The sequence below is a fragment of the Coptis chinensis genome, chromosome 3, assembly GCF_015680905.1.
Source record: "Coptis chinensis isolate HL-2020 chromosome 3, ASM1568090v1, whole genome shotgun sequence".
NCBI classification, from domain to species: domain Eukaryota; kingdom Viridiplantae; phylum Streptophyta; class Magnoliopsida; order Ranunculales; family Ranunculaceae; genus Coptis; species Coptis chinensis.
In genome coordinates, this window is record NC_141458.1 from 102,513,032 (window position 1) to 102,528,511 (window position 15,480).

The 15,480-nt window shown below is 43.2% G+C and overlaps 3 protein-coding genes across 4 annotated transcripts; 1 reads left to right on the forward strand and 2 right to left on the reverse strand.

The window, feature by feature from the left end:
• The first annotated feature begins 427 nt into the window (after positions 1-427).
• On the forward strand, positions 428-2,045 carry LOC147512301 (Nuclear transport factor 2 (NTF2) family protein). 2 transcript variants are annotated; one of them, XM_086595274.1, is made up of 3 exons: positions 495-691; positions 826-957; positions 1,260-2,045. In XM_086595274.1, the coding sequence occupies exons 2-3, from the start codon at positions 873-875 to the stop codon at positions 1,835-1,837; spliced, it is 663 nt and encodes a 220-aa protein (XP_086451400.1). In that variant the 5' UTR covers positions 495-691; positions 826-872; the 3' UTR covers positions 1,838-2,045. The 2 variants fall into 2 exon arrangements, with proteins under 2 accessions (XP_086451399.1, XP_086451400.1); XM_086595273.1 differs by lacking the exon at positions 826-957 and having other exon boundaries at positions 428-691.
• A 5,102-nt stretch (positions 2,046-7,147) lies between these two features.
• LOC147512302 (uncharacterized) lies at positions 7,148-7,555 on the reverse strand. The gene has a single exon (XM_086598699.1). The coding sequence runs from the start codon at positions 7,553-7,555 to the stop codon at positions 7,148-7,150; it is 408 nt and encodes a 135-aa protein (XP_086454825.1).
• A 4,023-nt stretch (positions 7,556-11,578) lies between these two features.
• LOC147512303 (uncharacterized) lies at positions 11,579-12,226 on the reverse strand. Its single transcript, XM_086598700.1, has one exon. The coding sequence runs from the start codon at positions 12,224-12,226 to the stop codon at positions 11,579-11,581; it is 648 nt and encodes a 215-aa protein (XP_086454826.1).
• Between the last annotated feature and the right edge of the window lie 3,254 nt (positions 12,227-15,480).

Genomic DNA, 15,480 nt, shown 5'->3' on the forward strand with positions numbered 1-15,480 from the left:
ATTGGAGATGCCCTTACCTACGGTATAACACCCCCATTAGAAAGAGTTTTTTGACATTTGGAGTGTAAAATTTCCACTCTATACGGTTTACACCCCCTATTAGAGATGTCTTTATGTTTGGAAAAGTCAAACAAATAGGGGTAAAATAGTCTTTTTCACATATGTATAAGAGTATAATTGTAACTTTCCTTTCTTTTTGAAGATCAAAACTTTGTTATTTGTCTTCATTGGTGGGTCTCCTCATCACATGAGAAAGTCAAACAACGGCTACCCACAGTTGAATTCGTGCTGTGCACGTGCCTTTTGCAAGTATCCAATAATATTGCAGAATCCACACAACGCCAAGCCAATAACACTAAACAGATCCAGAATTGGATCCAGTTGTTCACCATAAAATTAAACCCAAGTACGTTCTTTTCCACCTAAGCCCAATACCTGAAAATGACCCATACTAGCCAAAAACCCTCAATCTTCACCAAATTCGGCCTCGATTCGAAGAAGGTAACATCTTCGGAGTTGTGTCTTTAAGGGAATGCTTTTGGTCTCCACAATTTCAACAATATGTCATGTATAAATAATTTTGGAACACTTTCCGTCTCTCCTTCACACTTGTCAAAACAAAATGAATTTCGCATAAGGAGTTTATCTTTATCTGATTCTGCTTGGTCAGCCACAAAATTTGGGAAATCAAGTAAGTATTTCTTTTCCTCCCTTTGTTTCAATTGCTCTTTTGCTGCCCAATCGCACTGGACATTAGTGATATCAAAGTTCCAATGTGGATCGTATGAGATTTCCCGTTTCCTTCTCTCTCTCTGTGTGTGCCAGGTTGGAGAGGGGGAGGGGAACAATCTTGCCGACCTTGGTCTTGAGAGATGATTAGGCAACTGTTAGTTTGGTTTGGTTGCCTCTACGTCCATAAATGTTGGCTTGGCCAATCAGAATCCCTTTCGCATTACTGTAAGCAAGGTTTTCTTTCCTTCTAAAACACATAATAAGTTGCAACCACAAATGAAAAATGATGATTTTCCGACGTTTAAGCACTTTATTTTTGGAATGTTGCAGTTTTAAATGAGTTTCTGAATTCATAAATTTATGGAAATCGGCTGTTGTTAGTGTCAAAATAACGAAAATAAATTTCTTAAGCAAATACTGTGCTTAGGATGTTTGAAAAAAGATAAATATTTTCTTTTACTGTTATAGTTCTATATACTGGATTATCATTATTTTACTGAAAAGATTCATTACCATGTATCTCACAGCATTGCACTCTAAAGTATCTCACAGAGATTTACTTAGAGTATGTCGAGTTAAAAGTGAAGATTTTGATGGAAATTTAAGTCGTGAAGGTACTATTTTGGATGAGCAGACTTTAGAGCGGGACTTGCAGATTGCTATCGACGAAGAGAACTATGCACAAGCTGCAAAAATCAAGGATAGTCTTCGTTTTCTCCAAGAGGATAGCAAGGCTTCAGTTTTGGCAGCAAATGCTCGCTTTTATAACTGTTTCAGGAAAGGGGATCTTACTGGAATGCAAGCACTCTGGGCAAAAAGGGACAATGTTTGTTGTGTGCATCCTGGTGTGAGTGGAATATCTGGTTATGATCTTGTTATGGGAAGCTGGGACTTCGTCTGTGCTGAATATGACTTCCCACTTGAGATTGAGGTGACAGATGTTGAGGTTTATGTTAAAGGTGATATTGGGTACGTGACATGCATTGAAGTGGTTAAGACCAAAGGCAGCAGCGACTGGGGGAAACAGTTCGCCACAAATGTTTTTGAGAAGATTAATGGTCAGTGGTTTATATGCATCCACCATGCTTCTTACGTAGAATTGTGAAGCAAAGCAATGTATCCCTGACTGCTTAAGATTTTCAGTTTCAAACATTTACAGACAGGGTGAATCTGTCAACTGTATGTGCATAGATCCATTTCCTATTTAGCATCTACAGATTTTGGGTAGTTTTCTCTATTTCTAAATGCACTGCTATTTATATGAATGGCAGAGAATTACGGCCGTATTCTAACCTTGAAAATTACTCCCTAAACGATCACTATTGGTATGTTTTTTATGTGTTTCAGTGCTAATCAACGATGTCTATTTCAGGAGTCGCATTTAAGAAGTCGTTGTAAGTGTGCTTTTCAAGATATATCGACTAAAGATGACTTTCTGTTCCCACAGGCAATGCCCAAAATATTGATATTGATGAATATATCGGTGTATCAAAAAACCGATATATATCGGATATATCCAATATTTTTTTGTGACCAGTTCAAACTATTTAAAATATTAGAAATATAATATCGAAAATATATTGAAAATATCGGATTTATATTAAAAAATGGTAAAAAAGTCAACTGATATATATCGGATATATCAATTATATCAATGATATAACGTTTTATATTAGAAATTTTGATATATATCAGAAAAAAAGATTCTATATTCGGTGAATATATATCAAAAATATCAATATTGATATACCAAAATACCAATATATATAAGATATATCAGCGATATTTTGGTCCTTGCCCACAGGGCACATCTCCTTTCAAGTTATTTATTCGGCTTGAGATGAATTTATGATCTCACATTTACTTAGAATTTTTAATATATGATATGATCAACACCTAAAGAACCAACATTGATGAATTGACTGTTTCATGCACCAAAAGTCTCCATCACATTGTTAATAACCGCAGCAGTACCGATACTTTTGATAATGCCATAGCTGAATTACAGCTCCGCCTTCCTGATTTTTCACCTTATTTTAACCTCAAACATTGTCGTCCCTATAAACCATAGCATGTTTTGGAGGAAGCTTTCAATGGCAAGATTATCACAAGTTTTGAAATATATATTTGAGTTGTGAGCTCGTCAGAAAGCTGTTTGTTGACGGCTTGAGGTGCGAGCATGCCAAAGACTTTCACCTTGCTATTTGTATACACAAAAATTACAACCTACAAACTCACTAGTATCATTTTCCTCTCACTCTCTCCACGTATCGCGGCAGTTATCTTGCGGTTATGATTCCGCTCTCCCTCTCTCCACGTCTCGCAGCAGTTTTAGAGCGGTTGGGATACCGCGAATCTGATCCTATGCAACCTGTTTCCCCTTACTATACCGCACCCGGTCCCATTGTCACTACTAACCTCCTAGGTCATGTATACGACCCATACAGATGCCCTCTCTCGGCCTTATTGATGGTCCGCAAATAACGAATGGGCTGAGAACTAACATTTCTCATCTCATACACATTTCGCAGTATACTTCTCTTTCCTGACCCTGTTACTCTGTCCCCCTATCTTCTTTCTCTCAGCACGTGTCCCACGTGTTCTCTCTGTATTGCCACCTGGAAATACGGCGCACACGCCTCGTATTTTGGATCTTCGAAAATCGAGACTCCACGTGTCTCCCTTTTCTTGGTTCTTTTGTTGGTTAATACCCTTTTGCCCCTGCCCCTTCAAATCCCGCTCAAACCTCTCTCTTCTCTTAAAACCCCCAAAACAGCAAACCCTCACCATCTTTTCAACTTCCTTCAACTTCCTTTTCTTCAAACTCTCCCCACTTCTTCCCCCTGTTATTTCCTCCAGTAACTCTCCAGCACGGTTCGTGTTCTTGACCTCCATTGTCTTGGCTCTCTCTCGTTACAGGTTTATCTTCCCCTTTAATCTGTTTTCCTTTCCTCTCATTATTTGTTTTATTCGCCAGGGTGTCTTTGCTTCCTCACTTTCTTCCTTTCTAAGATTTCATATCTATCTTTTTGTAAACTCCCCTCGTAGCACCGATTCCATCATGTCTGTATCGGAATCGGAGGCTACCTCAGCCACCCAATCCTCCGCCACCAAATCCGATAAATCTGCGTCTTCTACCCCTAGATCTAGTCACCACTCCGCGGACTGATCTGAATCCCCGACTTCTGATTCTACTGAGCCCATCGCTGTTCCCTCTACTTCCAGGAGGAAACCTTTTCTACCTCCCCCGCCATTCTACTACCGCAGACCCAACCTAGATGCCGTTAAAGCCGCTTATGGCATACCTAGTGACATTATTCTAGAACACGTGTCTGGCGTCACCCACTTTCCTCACTTGGTAACACCGCGCCCCGGTTATCTCGTCGCTACTGTAGGACAGATAGCGGCCGGTTTGCGTTTTCCCTTGACTCTTCTTGACGTCGAGGTCTGTAACCATTTCAACATTCCTCCGTGCCAAGGCATAGGTAACTTCTGGCGTGTTATGTATGCCGCCAACCACTACAATGAGACTCACTCCCCCAAAATCCAACTCCGCGATATCCTTGCTCACTTCTATATAAAGAAAAACACTAAACTTGGGAGTGTGGGATATCAATCCTTCTGCACTCGTCCACAAAAGAAGTCTTTTATTCTTCACATCACCACTTCTGACAAGGTGTGGCACCAGTATCCGTTGTATGTGTCCGATAGTTTTTTATCCGCGGACCTCCCTTCGGAAGTTTCTCTGAGGCATCTCCATTTCCTAACAAGTGGTAAGTAAGCCGTTTTGATTCGCAGTATTTATGTCTCACTTGTCTTTAATTTGTCTTTATTGTTGGTGATGTAGGTTGGAGACCTGACTCGCGATCCCAGATATACAACGGCGTTTACTCAGAAATTTTCCAATCCCTTCACGAACTAGGGAGTGCACAGTGCGACGTCCTCGACATTGATCCGGAAAAAGCCACTCCTCTCTTACTCGACCCTTCTCTAAAAGACATTGGCAAATACCAAGGCCCCCTCTATCGTCTGCCGCCCCCCAAAGAAAGAAATCCCAAGCCATCCCCACCTCAAAAAAGAAAACGTCCGGCTCACAAGTCCTTCAACTATACCACCAAAATCTCTCATTCACGAGCCGTTGCCCAACGTGCCGCTGCTGCTAAAACTAAGAATACTACTGCGGACACCCCCACTCCTTCGTACTCTCGTGTGGCCGAGTGGGAAGACGATTTTGCCCAGACTTCTACTCATACTTCTACTCCCCCGTCTGCTACTGCTATGGATGTGAACAAGTACAAGCTTTGGGACAGCGACTCTGATGGAGATGGGCCTGTCGAAGTTTCAAACAAGAGCCCTCCCACCAAAAAGGCCAAACTTACTTCTACTGCTCCTCCTCATACCACTGGCCGCAATGAACCTTCACGGTCTGTTATATCTTCGCGCTACCCCAGACAGGATTCCTTTTAAGCTGATCCTTTAACATCTGGCCCTGTCGAAGTTTGGCATCCCAAGTTCAGGGCTAGGGATCGCGATGTCACTACGCGAGACTCAGCTTTGGAAAATCCAGCTGTTGCCGCCTCTTTGTTTTTCAGCTCTCATCTCCCTCGGGATCAAGCTTATGGAGATTCTGGTACCATCGCTTCCCATAGGGCCTCCATTTACACTGGATGGGAAAAGGTGTGTGTTATTAACTTTACTTGATCATTATCCTTTGGACTACCCTTTATACCCAATATGTCTCTGCAGCTGAGTCTAGATATTGGCTATGTGCTGCGCGGCCTTACCAGCACCGTGGAGAATTTGGAGGCGGCGAAGCAGGAAATATATGGCCCTGATGGCTGGAAAGCAAAATATGCCAAGTTGGAGAAGGATAGGGACGATTTGCGGATCACGGCAGTCAAGGCCCACAAGGAGCTCCAGGTGGCTGAGGACAAGCATCGTGACTACGTAGTGGGGGTCAATTCTAAACTGGAAAGCCTCAAAGAGACGGAGAAACTTGCCACTCAAGCTGTTGTAGGCAAGACCGTAAAAGAAGCCGCGGAGCGATTCTGGAGTCTCGCTGCGAAGAAGATTGCTTGTGAACTACAACAACAACTCGATCAGCTTAGCGCTGCAGGTCGACTTCTTCCAGTGCCTCCTCCCGGTACAGATACACCATCCGTGGTATCATCGATTGTGCATCTTGAAGCTGCCGAGACCACTACCCATGATGTGACTACTCCCATTACTAATGCTGACCCTTCTCCAGCAGAAATGAACGTAGACATCAGCACCGTTGTCGGTGAAGAGGAAAATATTTCTCATGAAGAATTGAATACTGATCCTCAGCAGTAACACATGTCGGATTTCTTTCTTTGCAGATTTCTTTGTGATTGTAATTTCAGTGTTGAACAATTATCTTTTGTATGTGTTTGGACAAATGTTTCATCGACACACTACATTTGTGTAGTATGTGTTAATCAACTTGCGATGTACTCTTTTTGCACTGTAATTTACTATCTGTCACACTTTCCGATTTCGGCTTTCTTATGATTCGTTATGCGTTGAAGCCATGGATCTATACGGAACTTTGATTCAATATCTTTTTCATCATCTTTCCAGGAGCTACCTTGATTTTAACCAAGTTATTTGCAGCCTTTTCATTTGCAAACTTAGTTAGTTATGACCATAGCTAGGGTTGCCCCCATGTTGATTCAGACATACAGTCCGCGAAGGGCTCTTTCCCCCCGCTCACTTTAATTGTTGTGAAGCTAGTCCGGGTTGCCCCCAATTTGATTCGGACATACAGTCCGCGAAGGGCTCTTCCCCCCCGCTCTCTCTTTGTATAGCTGTGAAGCTAGTCGGGGTTGCCCCCATTTTGATTTGGACTTACAATCCGCGAAGGGCTCTTCCCCCTCCGCTCTCTCTTTGTATAGATGTGAAGCTAGTCAGGGTTGCCCCCAGTTTGATTCAGACTTACAGTCCGTGAAGGGCTCTTCCTCCCCGCTCTCTCTCTTTGTATAGTTGTGAAGCTAGTCAGGGTTGCCCCCAGTTTGATTCGGACATTAAGTCCGCGAAGGGCGGCTCTTCCCCCTTCTCCTTTGTATAGCTGTGAAGCTAGTCAGGGTTGCCCCCAGTTTGATTTGGACATGAAGTCTGCGAAGGACTCTTCTCCCCCGCTTCTCTCTTTGTATATCTGTGAAGCTAGTCAGGGTTGCCCCCAGATAGATTCGGACATACAGTATGTGAAGGGATTTTCCCTTCCCCGCTCTCTTTGAACCGCTATGAAGCTTGTTGTGGCAACTATATCCGTAACTTATTTGATTTCTATTATCTACTACTAACTCGATTGGAAGAAGTGCATGTTTATTTCATAGTCATAATAATAACAATACAAAGAGTGCGCTATCAAATACGGAAAGACTAAACAAAGGTCCTAGACATGGAACTTTTTCAACATTCTGATATTCCACGACCTCTCTATCTTTTCTCCTGTCGTAGTCTGTAATCCATAAGTTCCAGATGTACCCTTCTTACTGATGACATATGGACCTTCCCAGTTTGGCCCCAACTTCCCGTCGTTTTCTTTCTTGGTGGCAGGAGTAACTCGTCGCATCACATAGTCCCCCACCTTGAAACTCCGTGGCTTCACTCGTTTATCATACTGTCTCTGCAGAGTCTGATGGTATTCCTCCAACCAAATACGGGCTATCTCTCTTCTCTCTTCAACAAGATTCAAATCCGTGGCTAATATTTTCTCATTCAGTCCACTTTCCACAGCCTGCGTTCTGGTCGTGGATACTATCATTTCTACTTGAATGACGGCCTCTACCCCGTACGCCATTGCGAACGGTGATTCATTAGTGGATGTTCTTGGTGTAGTTCGATATGCCCACAGCACATGATGTAACTATTCAACTCATACCCCCTTTCGCTCCTCCAGCTTTTTCTTAAGGTTATCCATAATGACCTTGTTTGAAGCTTCGGCCTGTCCATTCCCCTCCGGATTGTAAGGAGCTGAGAACCCTTGCTTCACTTTGAACGCTTGAAGGAAATTCCGAACTTTCTTCCCAAGAACTGTGGTCCCATTATCCGGCGATTGTCATATGTGGCAATCCAAACCTGCAAATGATATTCTCCCATAGAAATTTGTTCACATTCTCTTCCTTGACTTGTTGCAGTGCCACTCCCTCCACCCACTTGGTAAAGTAATCTGTTACCGCTAACATAAACCTCCTTTTACCGCTTGACCACTTGCCATGGGCAGCGGTCCAACTATATCCATTGCCCATATGGCGAACGGCCACGGGCTGAGCACACTGTGTAACGGCTCAGCGGGCGCATGTATCAGCGGTGCAAACCTCTGGCATCTTTCGCATCTTTTGGCATATTCTATGGCATCACTCTTCATGTGTTGCCAAAAGTACCCCTGCGAAATCAAACGGTGTGTGGTTGTTCTCCCCGCTGAATGGCTTCCACAATCCCTTTCGTGCATTTCGGCCAACACTTCCTGAACATGCGGCGGATCGGACCTATGCATTTTAACATTGGTCCACCGAAACTTCTTCTATATAGACTCCATCTATTAAAGTGTATCTTTGGCTCAACTATTCCATTCTACACCTCTCCTGTGTGTTATCAATCTCTACCCCCATCAGGAAAGTCTTGATGGGCATTATCCAACCAGGATCAATCTCCGTGGTAAGACAAACATTCTCTACTTCCGTGGTACTAGGCTTGTTCAACACCCTTATTTCAATAGATATCCCCTCCGTTCCTGGTAATACCGCCGCAACATAAGCCAATGCGTCGGCATGTCTATTTTCTCCGCGATTCAAATGGGTAAACTTAATCTTACTGAATTTGCTCGCTTTTGTAGGACCTCCAAGTATCTTGCCATCCTTGGGCAGCGAGCCACAAATCCCCCATTCACTTGGCACACCACCAGGTTAGAATCAGAATAAACAGATAATTTGGGTAAGCCCAGATCTTGAGCCAAATCTAAACCCGCTATTACTGCTTCATACTCTGATTCATTATTTGAAGCCGCGAATCCCAGTTTCATTGATAACTCTAGCCTAGTATTCTCAGGAGTTACCAGGACTACGCCTATTCCGTTCCCTGTATCTGTAGTAGAGCCATCCGCGAAAACTCTCCAACCGTTCCGTGCATCCGATCCCATGGGTCTAATGGGTCGCGGTTAGGCTCTCCTTCATAGTTCATTACCATCTCCTCTCCCCACGTTGGGTCCTCGGCTGGGAACTCTGCCTATACCTCCGCCATTGCTTGTGTTTTTTCTGCGATTCTGATTTGGTACTGAATTTCATAGCAACTGAGCATTACCGCCCATTTTAGCATTCTTCCTGACTTTTCTGCCCTCAGTGCCTGCTTGAGAGGCAAATTTGTTATTACTACCATTGAATGCGCCTCGAAATAAGGTTTCAACTTTAGGGCAGAAAATACCAAAGCCAAAGCGTATTTTTCAATTCGGCTGTATCGGGTCTTTGCGTCTAACATGGTCTTGCTTTGAAAGTACACTGGATTTTCTACTTTGTCAACAACTCGCACCAAGACCGAACTCACCGCGTACTCCAAAACCCCCAAATACAAATACAGTTTCTCCCCCTGTTCTGGTCGCGACAATAAAGGCACCTTCCCTAGATAATTCTTCAATTCTTGGAAGACTTCTTCACATTCCACGGTCCATTTGAAGTCTTGTGTTTTCCTCCATAATCGATACAATGGTCGACATTTATCCGATGACTTCGAAATAAAACGATTAAGGGCCGCGACTCTCCCTGCTAAACTTTGCACCTCCTTTACATTTTGAGGGGACGACATTTCTATCAGCGATCTGATTTGTTTAGGATTCGCCTCTATACCACGGTATGTAACTATGTAACCCAAGAACTTTCCAGAAGTTACCCCAAAAGTACATTTCTTGGGGTTGAGTTTCAGTTTATGCGCCTGCAATATATGAAAAGTCTCCTGAAGACCTTCCAAGTGTTCCTCCTCCGACATGCTCTTTTCTACCATATCATCAATATATATCTCCATCCCCTTTCGAATCTTTCCTTGAAACATTTTTTCTCCTAATCGTTGGAATGTCGCCCCAGCATTTTTCAAACCAAAAGGCATCCTGGTGTAACAGTATGTGCCGCCCTCCACCACGAACATGGTCTTTTCCTGATCCGGGCCGTGCATAGCGACCTGATTATACCCCATGGACGCGTCCATGAAAGAGAACACCTTGAATCCTGCAGTTCTGTCCACTAACTCATCCACCCGCGGCATTGGGTAACAATCTTTTGGGCACTCCTTGTTCACGTCCGTGAAGTCAACACACATTCTGACCTTGCCGTTCTTTTTCATGACCGCGACTACATTGGACAACCATTCTGTGTATTCTACCTCCCTTATTATCCCCGCCCCTTTCAACCGTACAACCTCCTCGCGAATAGCCTCAGCATATTTGGGCCATAAACTTCTCATTTTTTGTCTAACCGGCTTTGCACTTTCATTCATGTGCAAATGATGACATGCAAACTCTGGGTCTAAAACCGCGATATCTTCAATCGCCCATGCGAACACATTTGAATTTTCTGTCAAGAGCCGCACCAGCTTCTTTTTCCATTCTTCTGGCAAGTCAGTCCCTATGGATGTAAATTTATCTTCAACTCCCACTCCCAGGTTAACTACTTCAATCGTATCCAATGTCTTCGGTCCCAACGGCGGCTCGTACCCTTTTGTCACTGCCGCTTCCTGTAGTTGCTACGCTAATCCTTGTTCTTGAGATGACCCTTCCCCTTTGGTTCCTCGGACCAATCTCTTCACCGTGATCTGATGGATGTTCTGCGCTGCCACTTGATCCCCCCTGATTTCATATGTTCCCCCCTTCATGGGGAAGCGGATTACTTGGTAATATGTCGATGGAATGGCTTTCATTTCATGAATCCATTTTCTCCCTAAAATTGCATTATACTGCGACTCAGAATCCACCACCATGAACCTAGTGAATACCATCGCCGGACCTGCGGTCACCGGCAGCGTTACCTCCCCTATGGGCTCTGTCATACTGCCATTGAACCCATACAAGTTGGTTTGAGGAACCTTCACCTGGTTTCTGTCGATGCTCATCTCCTCCATGGCCCCTTTAAACAACAAATCAACTGAACTGCCGCAATCTATCAACACCCTCCGAACTAGATAATTTCCCATTGCTATGGTAATCACCAAGGCGTCCTCATGCGGCGAAATTATCGGCTCCAAATCTTTCGGGGTGAACATAATGATTGCGTCGGCCGTCGTGACTCCACTAACTAACCGTGGTACACTCACCACCTCATTCACCTGTCGTAGGCTTGATGTCTTTCTTACCTTGTCCCTATGTGCATTCCTCCCCAGAGTCTCTCCACTAAAGATGACATTGATCATACCCAAAATCTTAGCCAGAGCCGGCACTCTCTCGGCTTGACGCACTTCAGCAACAAACTCTTTGAGCATTCCTTTTTCAATCATCCTCTCTACTAATCACTTCAAGGCATAACATTCGTTCGTGGCATGGTTTCTGATTTGATGATACTCACAAAATGGTTTCCCTTCTATCTCCCTTGGGGGTACTCCGCGGCCCCTTATAATATTGGTGCTCCTTAATTAGAGACAAGATCTACTCTAATGGTCGGTTAAGAGGAGTCTGTTCCATTTCCCGATATGGCTTCCTCTCTCGCACCTCTCTTCTGCCCCGATCTCGTGTCCTTTCTGGCCCTCGGTTCTCCCCTCTGTAAGATCCTTTCTCTCTGTCCTCTATTCTACCTTTACCCTTTCGATCATCTCTCTCAACCTCCTGCACTGCCTTCCCCGACCTTTTCTATTCCTTTGCCGTTCTCTGCATTATATTCTCATATCGTATGTATTTCTCTACCTTCGGATACAGAGCATGCAGCATAGTAATTTCAATCTTAGATACCGACTCATGAACTCTGGTTCCCGATCTTAAACCATGCTGGAAGGCTATGACCGCCGTATGTTCATCCAGACTTTCCACTCTCAGCGTCTCCTCCTTAAATCTACATAAAAATTCCCTCAATGATTCTGCGGCCCTTTGTTTGATGTTGAACAGAGCCGCGATGTCAACCACCCTTCTCTTATGGTGAATGAAGTGATCGACAAGTGCGCGTTCCAGCTCTTCAAACTCTTTAATGCTCCGCGAAGCCAACCGGTAATACCAGTCCAAGGCTCCCCCCTTAAGGCTGGCCGGGAACATTATACAGCGGAGCCCATCATACTTACTCTCTTGCCATAACGACATATGCTGCCGAAAATGGTGCAAATGATCAGTGGGGTCCCCTTTCCCATCATATCGTTCAAACCTAGGCCGGGAGAACCTCTTAGGTACTTCGGAATTCCATATTGAATCTGCCAGCGGATTTTTATTGAGGCTCGCTACCTCCTTCGTCTTGCGTGCCTCTGTTCGCTCTTTTCTCTTGCGATTCACTTCCCTATCTTTCTCAATCATAGCCTGAACTACCCCTAAAGTGATGCCCACTGTTGGTTCGACGTCCGGTAGCGGGCACTGATAAGTGCTCAAAAAGTGCTATTTAACCCTCGATTATGCCTCTTGTTTAGCTATCTTAGTGGACTAATAGTGTTTATAAGTTGTGTTTTAAGATTCTACAGGTGAAAAAGAGAGTTTTGTAGAATATTAGAGAAAATGGGGTAAAACGAAGCAATTCGGAGCATTAAGGATCACACGGGAGGCCCGTGGACAATCATGGAGAAGGCCAAGGAATTGAGTATTAAAGATCGCGACTTGGACCTATTTTAAAGTCTATTTGGAAGCCCAAGGCCAAAGGATTCGTTGTTTGGACCAAAGCCCGCAAAAGAGGATAGAAGGATAGAAGCGAAGAGAGAAAATCGGCTTATCGTCTGGGGCGATGTATCGAAGCGCCCAGACGCGTTGATTAACGTCTGGGGGCGATAGATCGAAGCGTCCGTGACGCATTGATTAAGTCCGGGACGCATGAATCGACATTAATCGTAGCCAATTCCTTCTCAGTTTTGAAGACGAAGTCGGACTCGGAAGAAGTCTATTTGTATTAGGAAACAAATGACGGTTTGGAATGCTTCTAGAGCTCATTGTAACCCCTATAAATAAAGGACCTGAGTGCCTCATGTAATTTGCCAATTCACTTATATTCTTGTCTCCGAACTTGAAGGCAGGCAGAGAGATTAATAATAAAAGATCGGTTTTAACTAGGCTGAGTCTTAATAAATTAGTCTTTCTAGTCTTATGTTCTTCAACTCTTCTTCTTCTCGCTCTTCGTGTTCTTCCTTCTATATATGAAGGCTAATCTTCTCCTTCAAGGGAGGAGATGAAGCCCGTCTTAAGGTTTAATGATTCTTCCGGTTTATGGTGTTCTTCAATCGGGGTTAGTTCTTTATGTTTTGTTTTATTAGTTCCATTGCCCACACCAGGGGATGGAAGTATAGATTAAGGTTTTTATTTATTATAATTGAATATCATGCTAGTTTAGGGTTTTATTTATTGCAATTGAATATTTGCTAGTAACATGCTTTTATTTATTGCAATTGAATATAATGCTAGAATAGAGTTTTATTTATTGTAATTGAATATTATACTATTATTCTCTACTTTTCTTCTAATTGTGTAGTGTTTTAGAGTAAGGGAAGTATTCCTTGTGTTTGCCTTAGATGGTGATTCATTGAATAGCTGCCCAAGCTCACATAAAAGGAAATAAGATACTAGTAACATGAACATAGGAACAACCTTAAGTAGAGTTAATTGTTAACGATGTTTCATCCAAGAGGCATCGGCAGACTCGCTCGATTGCCTGGATTGTAGTCTACTTGAGAACAACATGAAGCAAAAAGTCATTGAATCAAAAGCATTGGTGGATTTGAATCTCTTGAATCTATCTCTCTCATATTCTCTCCTTATTTCCAATTCTTAGCTTTAGTATAAGTTTAGTTAGTTTAGTTTAGTTTAGCATTAGAATCTACAATATCTATAATCATAGTTTTTAATCCCTCAAACCCCCTTTCCAGTCCTGTCCTTCATATAAACATACACTTAAAAGTGGAACGATACCCTACTCATCCTTTACTTATTGAGGGATAATTAGGTTTTGATACACTTCTTTTTATTCAACGACCATCATCTATCTACATCATCCATATACCACATCTACATACACAAAAAGAGGTAGTGTTAGGCACTCTACATTCTCCCCTTCCGCTTCACTGCCCCTGGGATCCCCCTGTTCCGTTCCACCCCGTGTAATCTCCTTCTCCTTTCTCAACTCATCATTCTCATCTCTTAACCTAGCTATCTCCTCCTACAAAAGTCTGGTGGCGTCTGCCGCCACATCTGATACTTCTTCCTCTCCTACCCCTTCCATCTCAACACTCTCTACTTCCTCAATAGTTTTTTTGATTGCTCCCTTCTTAGGTCTTCCTACTCATTTTTTTGCTATAGTGGCCATTTTTCTCCTATGTTCCCCACAGACGGCGCCAAAATGTATACACAAAAATTACAACCTACAAACTCACTAGTATCCTTTTCCTCTCACTCTCTCACTCTCTCCTCTCTTTCTCTTTTCTTTCTCCTTCTTTTTATATCCTCCTCTCCTTTTCCCACCACTCACTCCTGTCCATCGATCCTCTTTCTTCCATTCTCTCATCTCTCTCCACGTATCGCGGCAGTTATCTTGCGGTTATGATTCCGCTCTCCCTCTCTCCACGTCTCGCAGCAGTTCCAGAGTGGTTGGGATACCGTGGATCTGATCCTATGCAACCTGTTTCCCCCTACTATACCGCACCCGGTCCCATTGTCACCACTAACCTCCTAGGTCATGTATACGACCCATACACTATTCATATAGAATGTATTTGAGAACGTATGTGATCAATTGGGTATCACATCATTCTCCATTATCGCTTCACGATCCTCTTGTATATAGATGGTGACTGTTGTCATGTGTGCAAAGAGCTGTTTTTATGCCTTTTAGGCCACGCAACACGGTGCAATAAGTGTATTATAGTTTGGTGGGATGGTATACAAGTGAAGAAGGAAACTCCTGCCAATTTCCTTACATACCCTAAAAAAAAGTAGATTGACATTTCGACGGGCATATAATTTGGTTTACAATTGGTACAAAGGAAAGCACACATGTGTTGACGTTTTAGGAGTATCTCCTATGGTAGGATTATGTCCACATTATAGGAGATTAGGAGTATTTCCTATGGTGGGATTTGGTAGCTAGTGTAGTATTTAAGGTAGGACAAATGTCCAGTATCACAACATAATCAAAAGTCGAGAAAGGCTAACCAACATTGCTTTGTCCTATTTGCGTATGATATATTTGAATTTCTGGCACCGAAAGTTGTTGGTTGCTTAAGAGGTCACAGAAAGTATTGGACAAAAATATGGTGAGAGCTGGCTTCAATACGTATTTATGAGAATTAGTTTTACTATTCATAAAGGGCTTACGGTTGAATATGTAGCACGATTGGCCTCTAGAAGCGAGAGTAGGTGTGTTACTGTTGGAGTTATTCCTCACGATTGACCTCTAGAATCAATGAGGAAGAAGAGGAGAGAAACAGATCCTGTTCGTGTGAATAGGTTGGAGCGCGCATGCGCTCGATTTAGCCTGGCCCAAGGCGTGGACGCGCCCTTGCCGTGAAAAAAAAGATTGTTTTTTTCAGCCTCTCACGAAACAAGTCTATTGAAAGTTTGGATGAAAAAATAAG